The 20253-nt window shown below is 52.7% G+C and overlaps 1 protein-coding gene across 3 annotated transcripts in view; it reads right to left on the reverse strand.

Annotated features, from left to right (window-relative positions):
- Positions 1-1071: 1071 nt before the first annotated feature.
- ATP11A (ATPase phospholipid transporting 11A) overlaps positions 1072-20253 on the reverse strand; it is a 127279-nt gene continuing 108097 nt past the window's right edge. The window contains exons 22-30 of one of the 3 annotated variants that reach the window (XM_012811508.2): positions 19882-20027; positions 18914-18973; positions 18193-18320; positions 15522-15657; positions 10145-10210; positions 9353-9456; positions 7444-7609; positions 5997-6083; positions 2167-2223 (exon numbers count right to left, since the gene is read on the reverse strand). In XM_012811508.2, coding sequence (XP_012666962.1) covers positions 6006-6083; positions 7444-7609; positions 9353-9456; positions 10145-10210; positions 15522-15657; positions 18193-18320; positions 18914-18973; positions 19882-20027 — 884 coding nt within the window. In that variant the 3' untranslated portion in view covers positions 2167-2223; positions 5997-6005. Of the gene's footprint in view, positions 3338-5996; positions 6084-7443; positions 7610-9352; positions 9457-10144; positions 10211-15521; positions 15658-18192; positions 18321-18913; positions 18974-19881; positions 20028-20253 lie in introns of all 3 variants that reach the window. The other 2 variants (XM_023519181.1, XM_023519182.1) reach the window with 2 other exon arrangements.

Raw genomic sequence — 20253 nt, forward strand, 5'->3', positions numbered from 1 at the left:
TTAGTAGAGACAGAGTCTCACATTTTCCTCAGGCTGGTCTAGAACTTGTGAGCTTAGGCCACCTGCCTTGGCCTCCCAGAGTACAAGGATTACAGGCGTGAGCCACCGTTCCTGGCCCCAAACAATTTTCTAAAGACATGTGGAGTGTGTGATATCTCAGTGACTCAGATGCTGAGACTTGAGTCACCAGAGGTGAGTGGTGAGTCTCCCAGGCAGAACTGGTGTCCAGCTCCCTGACCTGCCAAGCAAGAATCTTCTATTTTTAAGGCTGAAGAATGGAAATTAAAAACAAAACCAAAAAGCTTATCACATTGGGGATTGAGTTAAAAAATGATGATTAAAATGAAATTATAACAAATTGTGAAGAAAAAGCATGGCAAATTATATTCCAAATACTCTGCTCAGCTAATCACTGCAGAAATATCAAGAAATGAAGAGGTGTGTGTGGGCATAATCTGGGCTGAAAATCACATTCAGCCAAAATTCTCACCAGAATTTAGAAGTGGCCAAAACCCCATTAACTTAAAAAATGAAAGCCTTAAAAACATACTTTAAAAATTAGACAATAGGTTAACAAATAAATGAATAAAAGAGATATAAACAGCTATGAAAATACTTTAGTGCAAAGGCAATTTTAAGATTTCTAAAAAAATACATTATAAATAACTTGTTAACTGAACATACAGAGAATCTGCACCCAACAGGTATTACATTTATACCCCTCTGCTGGGTTCTTAAAAAAGGCGTAAAAAACGCACACACCATTGTTTGTGGGGTCAGCGTGGGCGGGGCAGGGGCTCCTTGGCCGAATCTTTGGTGTGCTGCTCATGCGTCACTTCAACATGCCCCAACTATTGTGCTCGCTGCCCTTGCTGTCCACGTATCCCCTCTTCAAATAAATATTTACTGGTGAAATATTATACAATCAAACGGTGATATCTAAACTTCCAAAAAACGCCTTCTACCAAGTCCTCAGAAATGAACTTGGCTTGTGCATCCGAGCCCAGTTCCACGTAGAGCTGCCCAGCTGTGGTGAGGTGCTGACCTTCCGTTACTGCCTGAGTGGTGCTCTTCTCAGGTGTCAGTTTAATGCCTGGAGTCTGAATCTCAAACTGAAATGTCTTCTTTTGACCATTAAGGCTATGTCAGAAGTCACTGCTAAAAACAGAAATACTGGCACAGAAAGGACGGGGTCTGGCCTCCCCCCCCCCCACTCCCTGGAAAAATTCCCGAGACAAAGCTGGGCCATGTGGGGACCCAGTTGGGTGGTAAAGCTTCAAGCTGGGGCGGTCTCAGCTGTGCTACTACCTGTTGGAACCGTGTGACCACTTTGAGTGCCAATGCCACCCCTGTGGCCACCTCTCCACAAGGACAGAGGGTATCTGCTCGGGTACCTAAACCACTGCTCTGCTTGACACCCAAGCAGTGACCATCTCCCAGTGAGAGGTGACTGGCGACTGTGGCCTTGGCAGATGGCAGGTGCACCTCTCCTGCTTGTGGGCAGAGGCTGAAGGCGTTGCCTCACCCACTGAGGTTTTCTCCACAGTGGCAGCTCCAGCACCCAGGGTCAGGCAGCTCACTCATAACCCATGGAACCCATGTCACGGATGAGCAAGGACATCCATGGGCCTGTGAGGACGGATGCAGCCATCTGCAGCCTGTTCTGGCCCCCACTCCACGGCATTGGAGGTGTTCTGACAGGGTGTGCAGCAGCTCCACAGGCTCTGTGAGAGCCCAGGGACGATGGGCAGCATTCCCTCAAGGAGGCCAACAGTCACTGGCCAGCCCTACTCCCTGGGTGTCAGAGACACTGAGGGCACAGACATGTAGATGGGAGTGGCCTCAGGGGTTGCAGGAGGCCGAGCAGAGCTGCAGTCCCTTTTGCAGTCAGGCTAAAGTCCTGGAGGCCGCTGGGTCTCAGACAGGTGCTAGCTAGCACACTGAACCTAGAGGCAAGGTCTGTGATCCCCCTCTATCCTGGGGACCAGGAAGAGGCACACGTGGACACCTGGAGCACGGCTCATAAGGGCTGGCACTACACAGCACCAGTCACACGGGCGTTTCCAAACTGGACCCAGGGAAGCTGTGTCTTGGGCTACAACTGTGACAGTCCTGGGCAGGGCCCAGGGAGGGAGGTGGTGCGGCATCCTCCTCGTTCTTCCAGAATGTGAAGGCCACGTCCTGAGGGCGGGGACCACACCAGGCGTCCGATGGCTGGGGGTTCTGTGGAGAGGCAAGAGGGGTCGGCTCTGGAACATGGCCCTGACACTGTGCACGCGTTCTGCTGAGAGATGTGAAGCAGGGCAGTGCCAGGAAGCTCCGTGGCTGCCAACGCTGACTGGAGCCACTTTCAGAGGTGCCAACTGCTACCCCACCAACTCCAGAAGGATGGTCAGACCTGGTCCCGAGGGCAGGTCCCTTCCCCTGGTGGAGGCAGCAGAGAGGTACGGTCTCTCTGCACACAGATGCCAGCGCCTGCCTCCTGTTGTGCCTTCAGGTGATGGGCTGACATCCCAGATAATGAGTGGGGCAGGGGGTGAAGGGATGGACAGTGGCATGAGGCTTCCCCCATAACTGTCGTAACATACAAGAAAGCTCACAGGCCCTCAAGACCCCTGGATATGAAAGGCTAATCCTCCCTCTTGGGCAGGAAGGAGAGGCCTGGGGTGGGCGGTACCACACTGACCATGCCTGTGCATGTGGCCCACGTTACCTCTCTTGTCACCACAGTCAGACCAACAGCCCATCAGGATAAAGGGTTCACAGAGGAGTCAGAACTGACCAGGTGTGGGGCCAGACCAGAACGTCCGGCTACACCAAGAGGACACAGGTGCTCCCAGGCAGGCAGCTGGTGGACAGTGGATTCACTCCAAGTGGCCTTGACCTGTGCAATGTTCTACTTTGGGTTTTAAATCAGGATCCTCCCAATGGCTGCCTAAATCCCCCTCGAAGGTCCAGGAGTGAGCCTGTCTGGACACAGCCAGCAGCTAGGCGTGCATGTGTGGGGGGTATGCACGTGTGTGCCGGTCACCCTCAGGCACATTACTTACCTGCGACAGCAAAGGTGTGTGTGTGTAAAGAGGGTTTGTTCTCTTTTCATAGTGAAACTTAGTTATCAAAAAAAAAAAAAAAAAAAAAGCACAACACAGCAAAACTTTGGAGAACATGGACAGTCTCAAAGAGTCACAGCACACCGGCCTGAGTGCCCAGCGCAGCAGTGGCCATACCGTTACCTAGCGTCGAGCTAGTCACGCCTCAGCTGCGGTAAGAGGTCCTTCAGAAGGGGCCCGTCGCTGCTGGGTGCGGTGCTGAGCGGTGCCTTGTGCTGCGTGCTCTTCTGCAAGGGCAGGAAAGACACTGAGACGGCTGTGGCAGGGGCACAATGGGGGCTGTCAGGCCAGTACCCATGAGTGCCCGAAAGACAGTGTTGGCCTCCACCTGGCCACGGCAGACCCGTGGCTATAGCGGCACCAACAGTCACCACCTGCAGGCCCACAACCTAGAGTCTGCATGGGCTGTCATGGCTACCCGTTGGCAAGGGGGGGCAAGACCTCTGCAGATGACAGGCCACCTTCCCAAGAGGGCTATTGAAGAAAGAGCCTGCATCTGAGGGCGAGAGCAGCACAGGACTCAGGGGACAGGTCAGGAGAGGCAGGGTGTGCAGCGTCCATCAGCTGGAAGGTCGGCACGTCCAGAACCCCACAGCACATATCCTGCCACATGCCCTAGAGGCAGCAGCCTGCCCAGGGAGAGCTGCTAGCCCACCCTGCTGGTCAGGAGCATCTTGGCCAGCCCCATGTCCTGAGGTTCGATGCACTCTGGGCGCCCAGGCTGGTGTCTGAGCACTGTGGTTTCTAGTCCAGCTTCCTAGTTTCTCAGTAACAAGAAGGGAATCACGAGAGCTGAAGGGCAAGATCAGAATCAGAGCTGAAGGTCTGAACCAACAAAGTCCAGGTGAGGCAGAGGCAGCATGGTGCACATAAACGGGCAGAAAGACCAAGAGGTGGGCACACATATATGTCGCGTGTTACGTATATGTGGTATAGACCCCTGATGCCTGTAACTTTTTTTTTTTTGAGACAGAGTCTCAAGCTATCACCCTGGGTAGAGTGCTATGGCGTCACAGCTCACAGCAACCTCCAACTCTTGGGCTTAAGTGATTTTCTTGCTTCAGCCTCCCAAGTAGCTGGGACTACAGGCGCACGCCACAACACCTGGCTATTTTTTGGTTGTAGTTGTCACTGTTGTTTGGTGGGCCCAGGATGGATGCGAACCCACCAGCTCTGGTGTATGTGGCTGGCGCCCTAGCCACCTAAGCTATAGGTGCTGAGCCTGCCTGTGACTTTTTTTAAAAGATAGGAATTAAAAAAAAAAAAGCAGGCTCAGCGCCTATAGCTCAACCCGCTAAGGCGCCAGCCACGTACACCTAAGGTGGCGGGTTCGAATCCCCAGCCCGGACCCGCCAAACAACAATGATGGCTGCAACCAAAAAATAGCCGGGCGTTGTGGCGGGCGCCTGTGGTCCCAGCTACTTGGGAGGCAGAGGTAGGAGACTCGCTAGAGCCCAGGAGTTGGAGGTTGCTGTGAGCTGTAATGCCACGGCACTCTACCCAGGGGGACAGTTTGAGGCTCTGTCTCAAAAAAAAAAAAAAAAAAAAAAAAAGCAGCTATCTATTTGAAATAAAATATGTTCCAAGTAAGGACCAGTGAAATGTTTATTCCTCCAAAATTCTGCACAACTCTTGAGTGTTTCTGTAGCACCACAGTGAATTCCTAGGGCTGAGAGACTGCTGGAGGCAGGTGCCCTGTGGTAAGATGTCGGGGCTGGCCGTGCCCTGGTGCCACGCCCAGAGTCAGGGCCCTGGAAACCTTGGAGACTTCTCCATGCAGCCAGTGCCCAGTGCCTGCATGTTCAGAAGCAGACCAGCTCTTCGCAAATTACATCAATAGTTAGAATATTGATGACATAATTTAATTAGTCATCAATAAGCATGACAATAAGTTATCATTAAGTCCCTAAGGACCTCCTGGGACTTAATAAAGTGTTTCTAATAATTTCATCCAATATGTTTTCAAGTGTGGTGTGTATTATCAGTAGTGAATGAGATTATATATTCTAACAAATTCTGATGATACCAAATTAGAAAGATTTTGATTAAAATAGTGTTTAAAATATACAGAAGAAAAATTGTTACTGAAAGAAAAAAAGGCTTTTTCTTGCTGTAGGTGTCCTCCTGTGCTACACGGGAAAAGCCTTGCCTGTCTTGGGGTGTTGTGGGTGTTGTGAATGCTGTGCTGAGGGGCGGGAGTGGCCCTGGTGACATCCCTGTGCCAGACAATGCTCAGCCCTAGAGTCTGGGCTCTGTGGAGGCTCCTACCTGGAGCTGCCTCCAGAAAATGCTGGGCTGATGGCTCTACAGCCACTGGGAGCAAATGAGAAGGCTTCTCTAGAAACTACCAGTCTTTCTTCAAAAAGGTGAAAAAGGAATTTGGTAAAGCATACAACAGGAAATGCTTCTGCCCCTTTTTCCTAAGTGACAGGGCTCAGAGGGGCTGCCCTTTCCTGCAGCGCTGTAGGCCTTGAGCAAGCCCTTCCTCCAGTGGTCCTCAGCGTCCCATCTGCAGAGTGTGCAGGATGCACAGGCATGTGTGCAGGGAGGAGGTTCCACAGGCTGCAGGGGTGGGGTGGGCCGAGGAAGCGAGTGAGCTCCTGGGGTCAGGTAGCACAGATACCCATGCCTCCATGTGTAGCTGACCCACCCAACAGCACGAGGGCTGGTGGGGCACAGTGCTGAGCCCTTGCTGGGGGACTGAGAGAGAAACACCTTGAGCACTCTGTAGACCTCATGTGGTCACAGCATTCTGGGCACGGCTGCCATAACCAGTGACAAGCAGACACCAAGAGTATTACTCGGTTGCCCTGGGTGCTGTGTGCCTGCCTTGTGTCGTCCTGTGACCATAGTCTCAGACATGCAAAAAAGGCAAAGAAGCATCACCTGGTTCCGTCAGAAACTCAGACTGCTGGAAGTCTGGGAAAGCATAAAGATGGTAGACTGCTCGACAGAAAGGCACTTGTTCTTAGTCTGCCGGGCCGGGAGGCAGGAGAGGTCGTGCATCACAGACGAGTAAACAGGGTGTGGTTATTTAGGAAAAGCAGGTAGAAAGGTGGAGGGAAATAAGGAAGGAGAGAAAAACAGAGAGGCAGTGAGTTGGCACGGGCTCCCACACTCAGCGCAGGCCAGCTCTCCTACCCATGCAAGGCCAGGCACCCAGCTGGCAGCTGGCTTCCAGCAGGCTGCTGGACTCCAGGACACAGAGCTAGGGGGCTTCTAAGTCCTCACTGGCACCTCCCCAGTGGCTCTGCTGGGAGCAGAGGTGCTACAGCTACTCTGTCAGCTGTCCTGACAAGGCCCAGGAGGCCTGGGGAACTGTTTTTTCAACACTCACAGAGTTCAAGTCTACCATGCTCAGTGGGGACCTTTAGTGGGACTTTCTGGAGGCAGTGAGATACCTCCAGGCCCCAAAACATCCCGTCCTGCATCACTGTAAGCAAGCAGCATGTGGGGGCTGTGTGTGGACGTGCTCAGTATTGCTGAGCGGCCCCCTCTGCATCCTGAGGTCTGTGGGCTGGAGCTGCACACCATGGCCAGAGGTGGGGGTGCCGTGGCCAGGTCCCCTTCAAAGGGCTGATCGAGGCTAGGCCACCCTAAGCACAGCTGCTGCCCTGTGGAGGCTGAATCCCTGATGCACCTGAGCCTTGGGGAGGAAGTCCCATCTCTCAGAATGATTGGAGATTTCTAGGGATAGAACCTGAAAATCTGCATTTTTAATAAACTTGTGGGGATTGTGACACAGGTGTGCCCTGGACCAGCAGGTGAGAACTTTCTCATGTCTGCAGTGGACAGTCAGGTTTCCCAGTGAGACAGAGTGGGAAGGAGGTGGGTTTCCCCATCCACCCTCAGCCCCACAGAGCTCAAGGCTAGAGCTGGGACTGCTCCCAGTGGCAGGAAGGGTGGTAAGGCTGGGCCCTGCCCCAGGGCCTCCATACAGGTCACTTCCTCCCCGTGCCAGAGTCCAGTTTGTGGACACACCTTGGGAATATGGAAAACAGAAGCCTGACCAGCACCCAGCATAAACTCTAACTAACACTGTGGCCAAATTCACCACCCTACGATTTAGCCATCATAAAATAATGATTAATTAAAAATTTGGATTTACATAAGTTAACTATTTTTGGTATTGATCTTCCCATTCTTTTTATCACTTCAGATGACCATTTAGAGCTAACATAAAACTAAACAAATTAAATTCCTCTAACCCACTGTTTAAGGCCACACACCATTATGAGAGCCATCAGCCACACACAGACAGACCACAACTCCCTGAGACCCAAACCTCCCATCCTACCTTTTAAACTGTTATTTTTGTAGAGGGGGTGCATACCTGGACTCTCTCTGTCGCTGTTGGCCACAGCTGTCGGCACAGGACCTTCTTGAGGACGTCAGGGAGGAGGCTGACCGTCACCAGCAGCACGACAGCCAGCCAGGCGGGCCCGCTGGACAGCATCTGGATGAACACGTAGTACATCCTCTGGTAGTTGAGGAACGGCCTGTGGAGTGGGGGAGGGGCACAAGGTCAGAAGGCTCCAGACACCTGTTCCCTGTCCAAGCAAGGTGGCCTTTTCTTCTGGGAATTGTCACTTTTGTCACTGACTGTCCCTGGGAGCTGTTTAGCACCTGCTCTGATGGACCACATAAAAAGTGAGATGCAGACCCGCCCAAAAGACACTGGGTCATGTGGACAGAGCAGGGGTGGCTCAGAGCAGCCCCAGGAAAAGTGGCTTCTGGCTTTTGAGCAGCACAGGAAAAGTGACTAAAACAGTGGAGCCTCTCGTCTCAGAGCCTCGGTGTGACCGATGCTTCCTTATATGGAAAGACATGTTATTTCTGCCCCAAAAGGCTGGGACAGCGTCCCCACTAGGAGCACTGACAATCCTGAGATGTCTGTGCGGGGCTCTGAGCCAGAATGAGGCCTGTGGGTACGGTGCCCACTCTGAGTCACGTGGCCCATCCCCTGCACAGCTGTCATGGATGCCTCAGTGCTGGCCTTGCTATAGCTGAGGGACACAGGAATAGCTCCCCCCCACCAGAAGACATGGTTAGACTGGGGTGGGGAGCCTGGGGCCAGCACGGAGAGTGGGGGCAGGTGGGCTGCGGCAAGGAAGTGTCAACGTGTTCTCTGGCCACTGGAGCCATCAGCTGACCAGGATAACAGACAGATGTGTGGCCCCAGGCCAGGGCCCTATGAGCTGTGGGAATTTTCATGCCCCATTCAGAGGGGCCCCCTCTCCTGGACGCTGTGCTTGATGGACCTGGAATGGAAGGACCCTGTGTTAACCTGCAGCCGGGAGGCTCCAGCCCTGCTCAGGGGTCTGTCTTGGGGAAGCCCTGAGTATAGGGACTGCATGGGGAACACAGTGAGCACTAATGGAGCCATGTGTCTGGGGTCTCACGGGATGAGTAGGAGCTCACAGGATGGGAAGGGTGCTTTGGGCAGAGAGAACAGCCTGTGCAGAGGCTGCTGCTGGACTGAGACTGATGCTGGCTTCCTCCCAGACAGGTCACATAGCCTTACCTCCTGGCCAGCTTATCATGACCATCTCTGAACTGACTGCCCTGTGCACATGGCCTCACCAGTTCAACCTCACACAGCCTCCACAGTCTTTGTAGAAGAACAGCTGACACTGCTGTGCTTATGTTCATCTTCCTGTGACTGGTCCACTAACCATACGTTGGACCAAAGCCAGGACCCTTGGGCTGACAGGTCTGGAAAGGGCCTGGGTCAGCTTTCCACTCGCCCCCCGCCTGCTGCTGTCCACACCAGAGGCCCCGGACAGGCTTGCACCTGCTGCTGAGCCAGAGCCCCTCCCCCCAGCCAGGCTGCAGCCCATTGCAGTCCACTGGCAATGAGGTCGTCTCCTCCAGATGCGGCCTGGCAGATGCTCTGCACGTCACCTTGTTGGGAGTCATTTAGAAATGTCTGCTATTGCCATGATGATGATTTTCCTCTGGTTTTAGTTTAAACAACTTTTTTGAGACTTTCAACCCTTGGGCAGAGTGTGCTGTCTGCTCTGCACTGCCCGCTCGTAGGTAGTACCACTGGGCATGTCTCCCACCATCCCAGTGTGCTGGTCACAGGGGCGGCCTTGTGCCTGGCCTCCCCTGCACCCCAGGAACAGGTGTGATACCTGGCACCCAGGGGACAACCCCACACAGCCACCAAGGCTGTGAGGGACAGGTGCCTCGAACCCCTGCAGGCACAGACAATCACGTCACGTTGCGTGAATTCATACCAGATAATCCCTCCCCAGAGGAGGGAAAAGACGACGTAGAAGAGCAGTGAGCCCCAGATGACAAAGTGGTTGATCCAGGTCCAGTAATGTGTGTCCAGTGCCAGCTGGAAGAGAGCAAGACGGTCAGTGGTGTCACTGCAGGCCATCATTGTGCCCGGGGCAGGGAAGGGCAGAGCCAGCACAGAACAAGCTGCAGTGTGAACACAGCCCACGTTGACGTTCTTTGGGAAAAGAAAGCAGAGCCTCACCCTGCTACCAGGGAAAGAGCACTAGGACGTGGTGGCCCACTAGTGACGTTGTCCGGGAGACCCCGGACCCTGGGGAGGCAGGGTGGAGGCGTGACCCCAGACGGGCTGCACACTGAGGCACTAGCCCGTAGCCCTGCCCAGAGGGGTCCTACAGGTCTGCAGACTTCCATAAGAATGTTCCAGATAGTCCCTCACTTGACTTTAAAGAGCTAAACCTTCCAAAAGACATTCATTTGTTTCAACTTAAATGCACTTTGACTATACCAGGGGCAGGACTAATGCCATTTAAGAGAATTCTGACTCGAACTCTCTCATAAAGCCACCTTTTGTGTGATTCTGCAAGTTTGTATTCAGATGGGATCCCTGTTGCGCACTCCAACAGAGCAAGTGAGCAGACCAAGTTTAAACAGCTGGCAGTGACCCTGAGGGCAGTGGACAGCTGAGGTAGTTTAGGGGAAGGGGAGGCCTCCAGCCTCCGGGAGGGGGGAATTTGTAACTCAAAGGATCAGCAGGGCGGGACCCACACGTAGGGTGATGTCATTACCTTTAGGGTGACTGTAAATACCATCGCTGTGAACACCAGCATCCCGAAGGTCCAATTTCCAAATATCTGTTTAGGAAAAACCGTCCAAATAATCTCGTTATCTCACAGTTTCCCTCCTGCACAGTCACGACATGTTTCAGAAAATACACGTCGTTGCTCTTGCACACCGACACCTCATACCCCAAATACTCTGCACTGCACCTTCTTCCTTGAAGTAAAAGGAGCTGGTGGGGACACCTGGACACAGCAAGGCCCGCAGCACTGCCCATTGCAGTCTGCGCCTCGCCGGTGGGCCACAGTCCACCTGCTCTGAGCTTTCCACTCCTCCCTGTTCAATCACAGCAAACGAGAGCAAGAAAAACACCCACAGCTGATCTCTCCATACGCAGGTGCAGACTCTGCTCAGGTTTTATGCAGAAGAGGCATCAACCCTGCCACCTGCAGGTCTCGGCATAAACCAGGAAAGTCTGTGGCAATTTCCTTTCCACTTGACTCACACTCCTGCCTACTGCTGAAGAGAACGGCTGCTAAAAAACTGCAAGAAAATGACTCAAACACAGGGATGGGACTTTCCTCTGGACATCTGGGGAAGGAGACGAGGAGACAGACAGGACAGAGGTTGTCCTGCTTGTGGCCACGGCCAAGGAGAGCCAGCAGGACCCTGTGCTCCCACCTGGCCAGTCAAACCCGGGGAAATAATATGTTTCTCAACCACAGAGACAGAAGCAAAGTGAAGGACCTGCACCTTCAGAGCTGCTCCTCTCGGAGGAAACCAGGCAACTGGGATTTCACTCTGCTGGGACTGTTTTCCTGGAGATTTCACACTAGGTATGGATCTACCTGAACTGTGCCCCTCAAAGAACATTCCCTGTATTTCTTTAAAGTAAAATTAAGTTTTAGTTTACCAAGAACCAAAAAGCTAGAACACAAATGGCTTTTCTTTATCGCTAGCATTTGGCCCAGGTGAAGGTACAAGGGCAGGTAGTGGGAGAGAGAGCCAGGACACCCACCATGGACACAGACCCAGGCCTGCCAGCGTCCCTCACTTCACTCTCCAGTTCCTTGTTGCCATTGGAGCCAGACCCCTCTTTTGGCTCAGAAACAGCCACTCAGGTGGGTACACTCAGAAGTGTACACTCAGGTACACTTCTCAACCAGGGCCACTCTGCCCCAAGAGACACCTGGTCATGGCTGGGGACATCTCCACTGTCAGAGCCTGTGGGGAGGCTGGGCTGCTGGATGAACAGGACAGCAGCCTATGAAAGAACCACCCGGCCCCAAACATCCAAGAGCAGAGGGAGGGAAACCTCGACACACACTCTCCGAGATGGGCGCCTTTTGCGGTGCTGAGCTTTGGGGGCAGGAATGTTTTGTAACTCTAAGACCTGCTGAGGTGGGGCAGCAGCCTGCTGGGACATTTGGATGGAAGGTGCTGGGAGCATGTGGCTGCTTGGTCTAATTGGAAGCTGACTTGTTATCAAAGGGAGAACCACAGCAGGCCTGGGTGGTTGTGCACCCCGACAGGCACCTGGGCCCAACCTGGCTTTCCACTTTCTCCCCCAGGCCCCTCCTTGGCCATCCCACCACAACTCTAAAATAGGTAACAGCAAATTGTGGGCACTGAGGTTGCAAAACCAGAAATGTGCCTCTCGTGGACACCCAAGCCGGGGCAGCTCTGGCCACTTGAATGGCTTCCAGGTCTCCCTCCTGCCCTAGTGCCCTGGACGGGGGTCACGGCCACCTACAGTTAGCAGGCTGCCTCCTGATAGAACAGCTGGGCCATGGCTTCTGTGCTCACAGGGAGATAATAACAGGGCCCAGCCATTTCAGACCCAGAATCAGGGACACGGGTCAGGATCCTTGGGAAAGCCGGACTTGTCCTCCTGCATCTCTCTATCCTCAAGGCCACCCACTGGGGATAGTCACCCTGTGACTCTGTAAAGTTGTCTTAAAATCTTAATCTATTTGGGGCGGGATCCCCCAGCCTAAGGGCCAACAGTCAATTTGGCTCTGTGCCCTCTGGCCATGATTCCTGTCAGCTCTGGGGAGGTGGGCTGAGCCCCAGGGCACCTGCCCCTTTCTTGAAGGGGGTTGGGAGAGACAACTGTTTCCTAAGTGACATCAGGCCCACCACAGTATAGCCTCCTGCTTCTGATTCCCTTAGGACTCAGGCTGACATGATGCCACATCTCAGCTGAGAGTGTGACTGATCTACTGGCCTTGTTCCTGTCCTAGTGTCTCAGCAGAGCTGTCCTTGGGTCACACATACCCTCCCTTGCATGTGAGTTAAATCCCCCATACTGAGAATGACTATCCTTATAGGAAGTGTCCTACTCAAAAAAGCCTCCAAACCCAGGCCATTCTTTACGTCTAAAAATACCCCAGACAAACACAATGAGAGTTTTCTCAAGGTCATGGTCCCGGCCCCTGCTATGTTCCCTTCCTGTAGGCTACCTGTCAGTCTGCCTGCCCCCACAGTCTAGGCACGGCTCTCCTGCTGTGTCCTGACTTCTCCAGAAGTGCATCCCAGGCTTTCCAGAGCACAGCTAGGAATACCCTGACGTTTATCGGTAACAAAATAGCTGTGTCTTGGGACCATCATCTGTGACATCAAAATGAGAAATAATTCTGGCTCATTATGTCTACAGAGAAAATGCTCCATAAGTGAATTTTTCTTTTAAAAAAGCTGTCTACAATTCTTTTATTCCTTCAGGAGTTCACACAATCACAAAGTTCTTTTAGAATTTAGATCCCAAAAAAAGGGGTCCTTGGGTACTGACAGTGCCCAGAGGAGGGCGTCCGGACCCAGCCTGGGTCAGCAGCACTCTGGCTGTGAAGGGTGTGATGTGGGAGAGAGCAGGTGCCACTGCACACTGCGCAGCCTGCCCAGGAGCAGTTTTGCTGGGCGGTGTGAGCTTAGCCTCCACAGAAAGAAGCTGAAAAATCAGTAAGGGGAGCCACTGAGGCACAGTGGGAACCTGCTGCCCCTTGGCCTTGTGGGAACCTCAGTCACCCCATCACCTGCCCTCTGAATTTCTGTTTCACACATGACAGGGCATGAGTGGATTGTCACTGTGACCGGGGGCTACACTGTGACTCGTCCTGGAATACAGTGCCAAGTCTCCGGTGTAATCTTGTTTGGCGCCCTGGTGACTTGGAGCACATCTATCCCCTCAACTGTGCAGTTAGGTACCCAGGCTTCACGGTAACTGGCTCCTGCCTGCCAAGGGCTACATATGGCTGTGTGGCTACAGTGTCAGGCCCGCCTGGCCCCAGTTCTGGGTTAAGGGCTGCTGGGCTCTGGGGCTCCCTGGCTTGGGTGGTGCTGGTCAGGACATTTCCCCTTGGCCTCTCTCCCTGCTGCCAAGTCAGACCCTGACAAGTTCTGTCCACTTGTGGCTGACAACAGGGATGTGAGCTGGGTGGGGACTGAGTGCCACAGACGTGTATCACCCGGGGCTTAGTGTAAGATAGTTGGGGACAGATAGGGAGAGGGAGGTCCCCAGCCTAGGAAACAGGAGCTGGTAAGAACCCTCAGTCTTGGGAAGGGGACATGGAGTTGATGCACCAGAGGGCCAACTGCATGCTGGGGTTTCAGGGACCCCCGAGGAGGGTGATGCTGAGGAGGCTCCTGTGGGAAGGCCTTGAGGAGCCATATGGCCCAGCACACTCTCTAGAATGGGGCCACCTGTGTCCTCTCTTGAAATCGGCCTCCTTGGTCTCCGTGGGAAGTCCCTTTCACTCTCACTCTAAGACCGACACCTGCGAAGCCCAAGACAACCTAAATAACCCCCCCAGGGTGTGAGTTCATCCCCTGACCTTGTACCAGTCACTTATCTGTCTGAACTTCAGTTTCCCCAACCTTCATGTGGTGTTAACGTCCAGCAGAAAGCCTGACGGTGGGGCAGGATGAAGTCTCTGCCAGACAAGGGCGCTCACTGTGGCACGGCAGGCTGTAGGGCCCTGGGACCCCACTTCTCAGAACACAGCGTCTTTGTTCTTCTTAAGACACACGCAGGACACTTATGTAGAGCCTGACCCTACGTGATCTTACAAAAAATATGTGAGGACTGAAATATGGCTCTGTTTAACTATATCTATGTCCTGGAGGCACTGGGGAATTAGTCAATTAAAATAAACTAAGACAAAGAATAGGTACTAGAAAAATATACAAATTTTAGAATAGTAAAATAAGATTTTAATAAATTATCAAGGCTAATTTAGTGAAAACTGATTTAAGTTATGACAGAAGACAGCACCTTTCAGTAAGGAGAAAACAGAAATAAACAATAAATGAGTAAACATTGCACGGGACACGTAGCGAGACTTAGGTTCAATCCAACAGTCTGGGGGATAAACGAGAGGAAAAGAGAGGTGTTTGGGTTAAATAGAAAATGAGAACAAATCTCTGTGAATCACCCTGGCTTGAGCAGGGCAGTCAGCTGTGCAGCACTCAAAGTCTGCACATTTAAGGAGGGTGGGACTGTTCCGCCTTCCACACTGTGGCTCGTGGCTCCCAGGGAGCACATGTGTGCCGGGGCCAAAGCCACGTACCTGTGTTACGCTGCCTTTTACTTGAAGTCGAGGGAAGCTCAGTTCAGAAAACATCCCTGACTCACCTGGCAGCCCAGCCTGACACACAAACCCACAGAAGAGACACCACTGCAGGGACGGAAAGGGCACACCTCTGACAAAGCTGTGGCTCTAAGGTGAGAGAGGCGTGGCAGCTAGCGGCATTTCTACCACAAAGCACACAGAAGTCGTCACATTCGAAAATATTTTCGAGAAATATTTCATTTGTAATGCACTCCAAAAACACAGAGAAAGGACAAAGCCGGGGTGGTCTTACCATGTGCGTGTTGGCAGTCATTATCTGAGAGTGGGAGGGAAGCAAGTGGCAAAAAGAAAAAAGCAAGATACAAATAAAACAAACCCCCAGGAATTATGCAAACAACCAGACAGCCGAATGACTGTTAGAATAAAACTAGAAATCTATTCATTGCAGAGGAGATACTTAAGTACGGTACTTGGGGAAAAACACTAAAATGCGTTACATATGAAATTAATTCCCACGTTACAGAAGCAACGTCTGAGTGACACAACTGAACCTCTCCGTGATTAGCTCAGGGTGGACTGTAAGTCACAGAGACAAGCCTAAGACCCTGGGAAGGGTGTCTCCAAACGAGGTTCCGCAGATGTGGCGTCTACCGACAGGACCTTGCCACACTGTACCCAAAGCAACTGGACAGATAGAGACGAATCCATCTAACCCACGGGAGCCACCATGGCTGCGCTGAGCTTCATCCCTGCACAGTGACAAGGGTTTGAGGGCTAATTCCCGAGTAGCTAAGTCAGCAAAATTGAGTCCAGTACTGACCTGTCCGTTGTTGGTCACTGTCGTATTTTCAAACATGAAATAAGCACCAAAGAAGAATACCAGAGCATCAAACACTCCCAAGAAGGTCCAGTAGATGAATGCTCGCCAGCGGAGCAGTGCATTCTTGGCGATGTCTCTGTATGAGGAAGACAGGGATCTGAGTTTTGGTGACATGAGCAGATGGCCTCACCCAATGCACGGCCGCCCCTCCATCTGAGTCTCCATGTGCAAACTGTGTGTCCCACAAAGCCACACCTGTGCCCAGCAGCCAGCGCAAAGGGCTCTTCCAACAGGGCATCTTGCTGCACATGTCCTCAGCTGAGGTTTAGGGACTACTTCCTCTCTTGTTCTTAACCACAATGTCACTACAGGCCGAGACACAGACACACTTGAGCCTCTGAACGTAGTGAGCACACAGCACAGTGCACACACCTCACGGACTGAAGATCAAGTCTACCCATAATGCGCAGTGTAGTGTCTCATGCCTGCTAGTCGAGTAACAGAGAGTCTGCAGTGCATGCTCACCTGCCTCCGCAGATCCACTCCAGCCCACCCACACACACAACAACTTGGAAGCCCGCTCTGTGCTGTTGGCCTTCACCACCCACAGTGTCTGTCTGGGCTCCCAGACATCAAGATCCCACACGGGGGCCTCATGTCCTGATGGGCAGTGAGCAGCCCATGACTGTGGCGGTGGAGTCAGGAACCACACGTGTGAGGAGACTGCGCGGAACAAAAGCATCACAGACATGCACGTGAGCACAGATGTGTGAACACAGACACATGAGCACAGACATGCACGTGAACACACACGTGAACACAGACACAGCACAGACATGCATGTGAGCACAAACGCATGAGCCCAGACATGTGAGCACAGACGCGTGAGCACAGGCGTGTGAACACGGACACGTGAGCTCAGAATCATGAGCACAGACGCATGTGAGTACAGATGCGTGAACACAGACATGCACGTGAGCACAGACACGTAAGCAGACATGTACACGCACAGATGCATAAGAGCACATGTATGCACATGGACTTGAGCGTGCACATGAGCACAAACATACAAGCACAAGGACACACACGAGCATATGCAAAGCACACATATCAATTCAATGAGCACATGCCCGCACATGTCACATACATAAATATGCACACAAGCGCATGTGCAAGTGAGCACGCAAGCACTGATGCACATACATGAGCACACACCCCCACAAGCACACAACGAGGGCACAGTCAAGCACATATGTGTACATGTCCATGACAGCACACATACAAATGCACCCAGAGCCCAACACAAGCACAGATGCACCAGTGTGCACATGCTGAGTGATCTGAATGTGACACTAAACGATAGTTCCTAACTGGAGGACGCTGAACCAGTAATGACGCACAGGGTCCCTCTGTATTATTCTTTCTTTCTTTTTTGGAAACTGAGTCTCACTCTGTCACCCCGGGTAGAGTGCCATGGGGACACAACTCACAGCAACCTCCAACTCCTGCAATCAAGCAATCCTCTTGCCTCAGCCTCCTAAGTACCTGGGACTACAGGCGCCTGCCACGATGCCTGGCTAGTTTTTCTATTTTTGGAAGAGACAGGTTTTCACTCTTTCTTAGGTTGGTCTCCGACTCTTGAGCTCAAAGGATCACCCACCTCAGCCTCCCAGCGTGCTGGGATTATGAGCTTGAGCCACCACACCCAGCCTGTATCACTTCTTACAACTATATGTGGATCTAAAATTATCTGACAAGTAGAAATTTAATTAGAAAGACAAGAGGAAAAACAGTAGCACAACGAATCTGCCAGAGATCCTGGTGGCAGCTGTGAAACAGCAGAGAAACATCTTTTCCTGGTGATTAAAACAAACTGCCCAGAAGAGCCCTCTGAAGTTGCACTGCAGACTTTCTTTTCCTCACTTAATAGAACATGCTTGGTTTTAAAGGACGATTTACCTGTAAACTCACTGAGTCCCTGCACAGCTGTCACAAGAACAGTGAAGTATGACCTGACCTCAGATGTCCCTTTCTAATGCAACGAAACCGTCGTCCCATGAAGTGCCCTTTAATTACATCTCTTCCTGTGTTAAGAGCCTCTTAAAGAAGCAGGGGTATTAGCTGACACCAGATGCTCCCGACTTCTAAGTGACGTCCGTCAGGCATTTGTGGAGGGACCTTGGTGCTGCCTGAGCTCTGGAGCAAGGCACCATCACCCACCTGTACAGGGCGCCCCCCCACCCCCAGAGCTCCACGCAGATGCTGCCCATCACCCACCTGTACAGGGCGCCCCCCTGACCCCCAAGCCGCCACACACTCACTGCCTGTCACCCACCTGTACAGGGCAGCCCCCAGGAGCCCCCACACAGACGCTGCCCGTCACCCACCTATACAGGGAGGGCCTCCCAGAGCTCCATGCAGATGCTGCCCATCACCCACCTGTACAGGGCGCCCTCCACCCCCCAGAGCTCCACGCAGATGCTGCCCATCACCCACCTGTACAGGGCGCCCCCCCCAACCCCCGAGCCACCACACACTCACTGCCTGTCACCCACCTGTACAGGGCGCCCCCCACTCCCCAGAGCCTCCACACACTCGCTGCCTGTCACCCACCTGTACAGGGTGCCCCCCACTCCCCAGAGCCTCCACACACTTGCTGCCTGTCACCCACCTGTACAGGGCGGGGTCCCTCCTGAGCGCGTCCATGCTGACGTGCTGCTCCATCAGACTGTACAGGAGGATCGGCAGGGACGTGAAGCTGATGTTGTACAGCGTCAGATATGCAGTGTCGTACAAAGTCTGGAGAAAGAGGAAAACAACACCTCACTGCATTCTTACAAACTTTTTGACAATTTGATTGCAATGTGGGAAGACCCACGAACATGCACAGAACACATCTACCATGCAGGAGGAGCCATCTTTCCAGATACAGGAGCACCAGGATGACTTTCAAAGCTTCATACTGGAAACTAGGAAACTACGATTAAAATCAGTCCTTTGAGCTTTGATTATTCTTGCCCTGGGCACTTCCAGTGACAAGAGGTGGCCACATGCCTCTGTACACACTGATACCAGGATGACCCAGAGGCACTGAGGACCCCTGGTTTAGGCCAGTCCTTGCAGTTAGGGTTAGAAAGCTCAGCACAGCCCTGCCTGGGCCTGGGCCAAGGCAGGTCTTGGCCACATGGTTCCCTGGTGGGCATCTCAGACACACATCACACCAGAGAACACGGAGCCTGCACCACGCTTGGCACTCTACCTCACCTAAGGGGACACCTCCCCACCTGTGGAGGCCTCACTATATGTCCTTCAAGCCCCCTCTGCCCAGAATGGCCCCCATCCAGGCAGGGACACAGCTCAGACAGCTTCTGGTGTGAGGCACTGGGACTGACCTGCTGTGAGAACCCGCAGAAGAACTGGAATAAGAACTGCGGCAGAACAAAGCAGACGTTCTGAAAGAGAAGCCAGGCCGTTAGTCCAAGGCACTGCGGGGAGCTGCTTACTCTGCACGCCTGCTCTCTGCGGGAAGCATGGGCTTGGGGTGCTCCTCTCTGACTTCAGTGGCAACTACCACGGGGAAGCAACTGAGCCTGGCACTCTGAGGATGGACAGCATAAAGGGGAGCCTGTTAGCTGAGAGAGGAGCCAGGAGGGAAGGCAGGCATCAGAATACACACGGAAGAGGTAAGCCTCAGGATAAATACAGGATTATTCAAAGGAATTGTAAATTAATGTCCCTGCCTCAGATAATCTTACAACTGAGAGGTTCTAGTTGGTTCCACACTACAGTCTGTGGAAGTATTGGGCTTTCTTCTCACGCCCTAGCATCCCTAGCTCATGTTGCAGGACCCCTGTGGGTGCCCGACACTGCTCATGGTACCACGCCCCAAGTACTCTGCCTTTCCTGTGCCCACTTACTTAGGACAAAATTTAATTTATAAATTATGCACAGAGAATAGTGACGTAAAATGGAACCACTGTAACAAAGTACAGAGTTATGTGAAGGTGGTTTCTCTCTCAATCTCTCACAACATTCTCCCCCTTCTTCCTGTGATCTGCTGCCTTCCTCACTGAGACGGCCCCCACACGGCTCACAGGTGGGGAGCGCAGAAAGTAGGGAGGGGGGCAGAGGAGGGAGTCACATCCTGCGGGATGGAGAGAGACGACCTGAGATTTCATCATGCTACTCAGCGTAGAGCACAATTTAAAACATATATATTGTTTACTTCTGGAATTTTCTGCTTAGTATTTTTAGGCCTCGCTGATCCTGGCTAAGGTGACGAGGGGTCCACTGTAACCAGACTGACCCCTTCAGCTCTGACTATGGCATCATGGAATGGTGGGAGGCAGGGCCGTCCTACCTTGTAAAAGAAGTACTGCACCAGCTCGGATATCCTGATGTAGTAGAAATGCCCGTGAACAAGAAGCATCTTCTTCAAATGCTTAAACTTGGGTATTGCATAGTCACTATTCCGGGCAGCCTGCCGGCCCTCCTTCCCAATGATCCCTGCAATTGGGAAGCAGAATAAGGATAGGTGACGACATGGTTGTGAGTGTCCTCTGGTGTGATGACTGGGTCATGGGGGTGTCCTACATGTGCCACCTACACGCTTGGATAGTACCTGGGTCACTGCAGCAGCGGCTGCTGCCCATGCACCAGGTGGAGGGGCGGTGCTTACCTATGCATCTCAGGTGGAGGGGCGGTGCTTACCTATGCATCTCAGGTGGAGGGG

The sequence above is a fragment of the Otolemur garnettii genome, unplaced genomic scaffold (genome assembly GCF_000181295.1).
Source record: "Otolemur garnettii isolate 467f Iridium unplaced genomic scaffold, OtoGar3 scaffold00161, whole genome shotgun sequence".
In the NCBI taxonomy this organism is placed as follows: domain Eukaryota; kingdom Metazoa; phylum Chordata; class Mammalia; order Primates; family Galagidae; genus Otolemur; species Otolemur garnettii.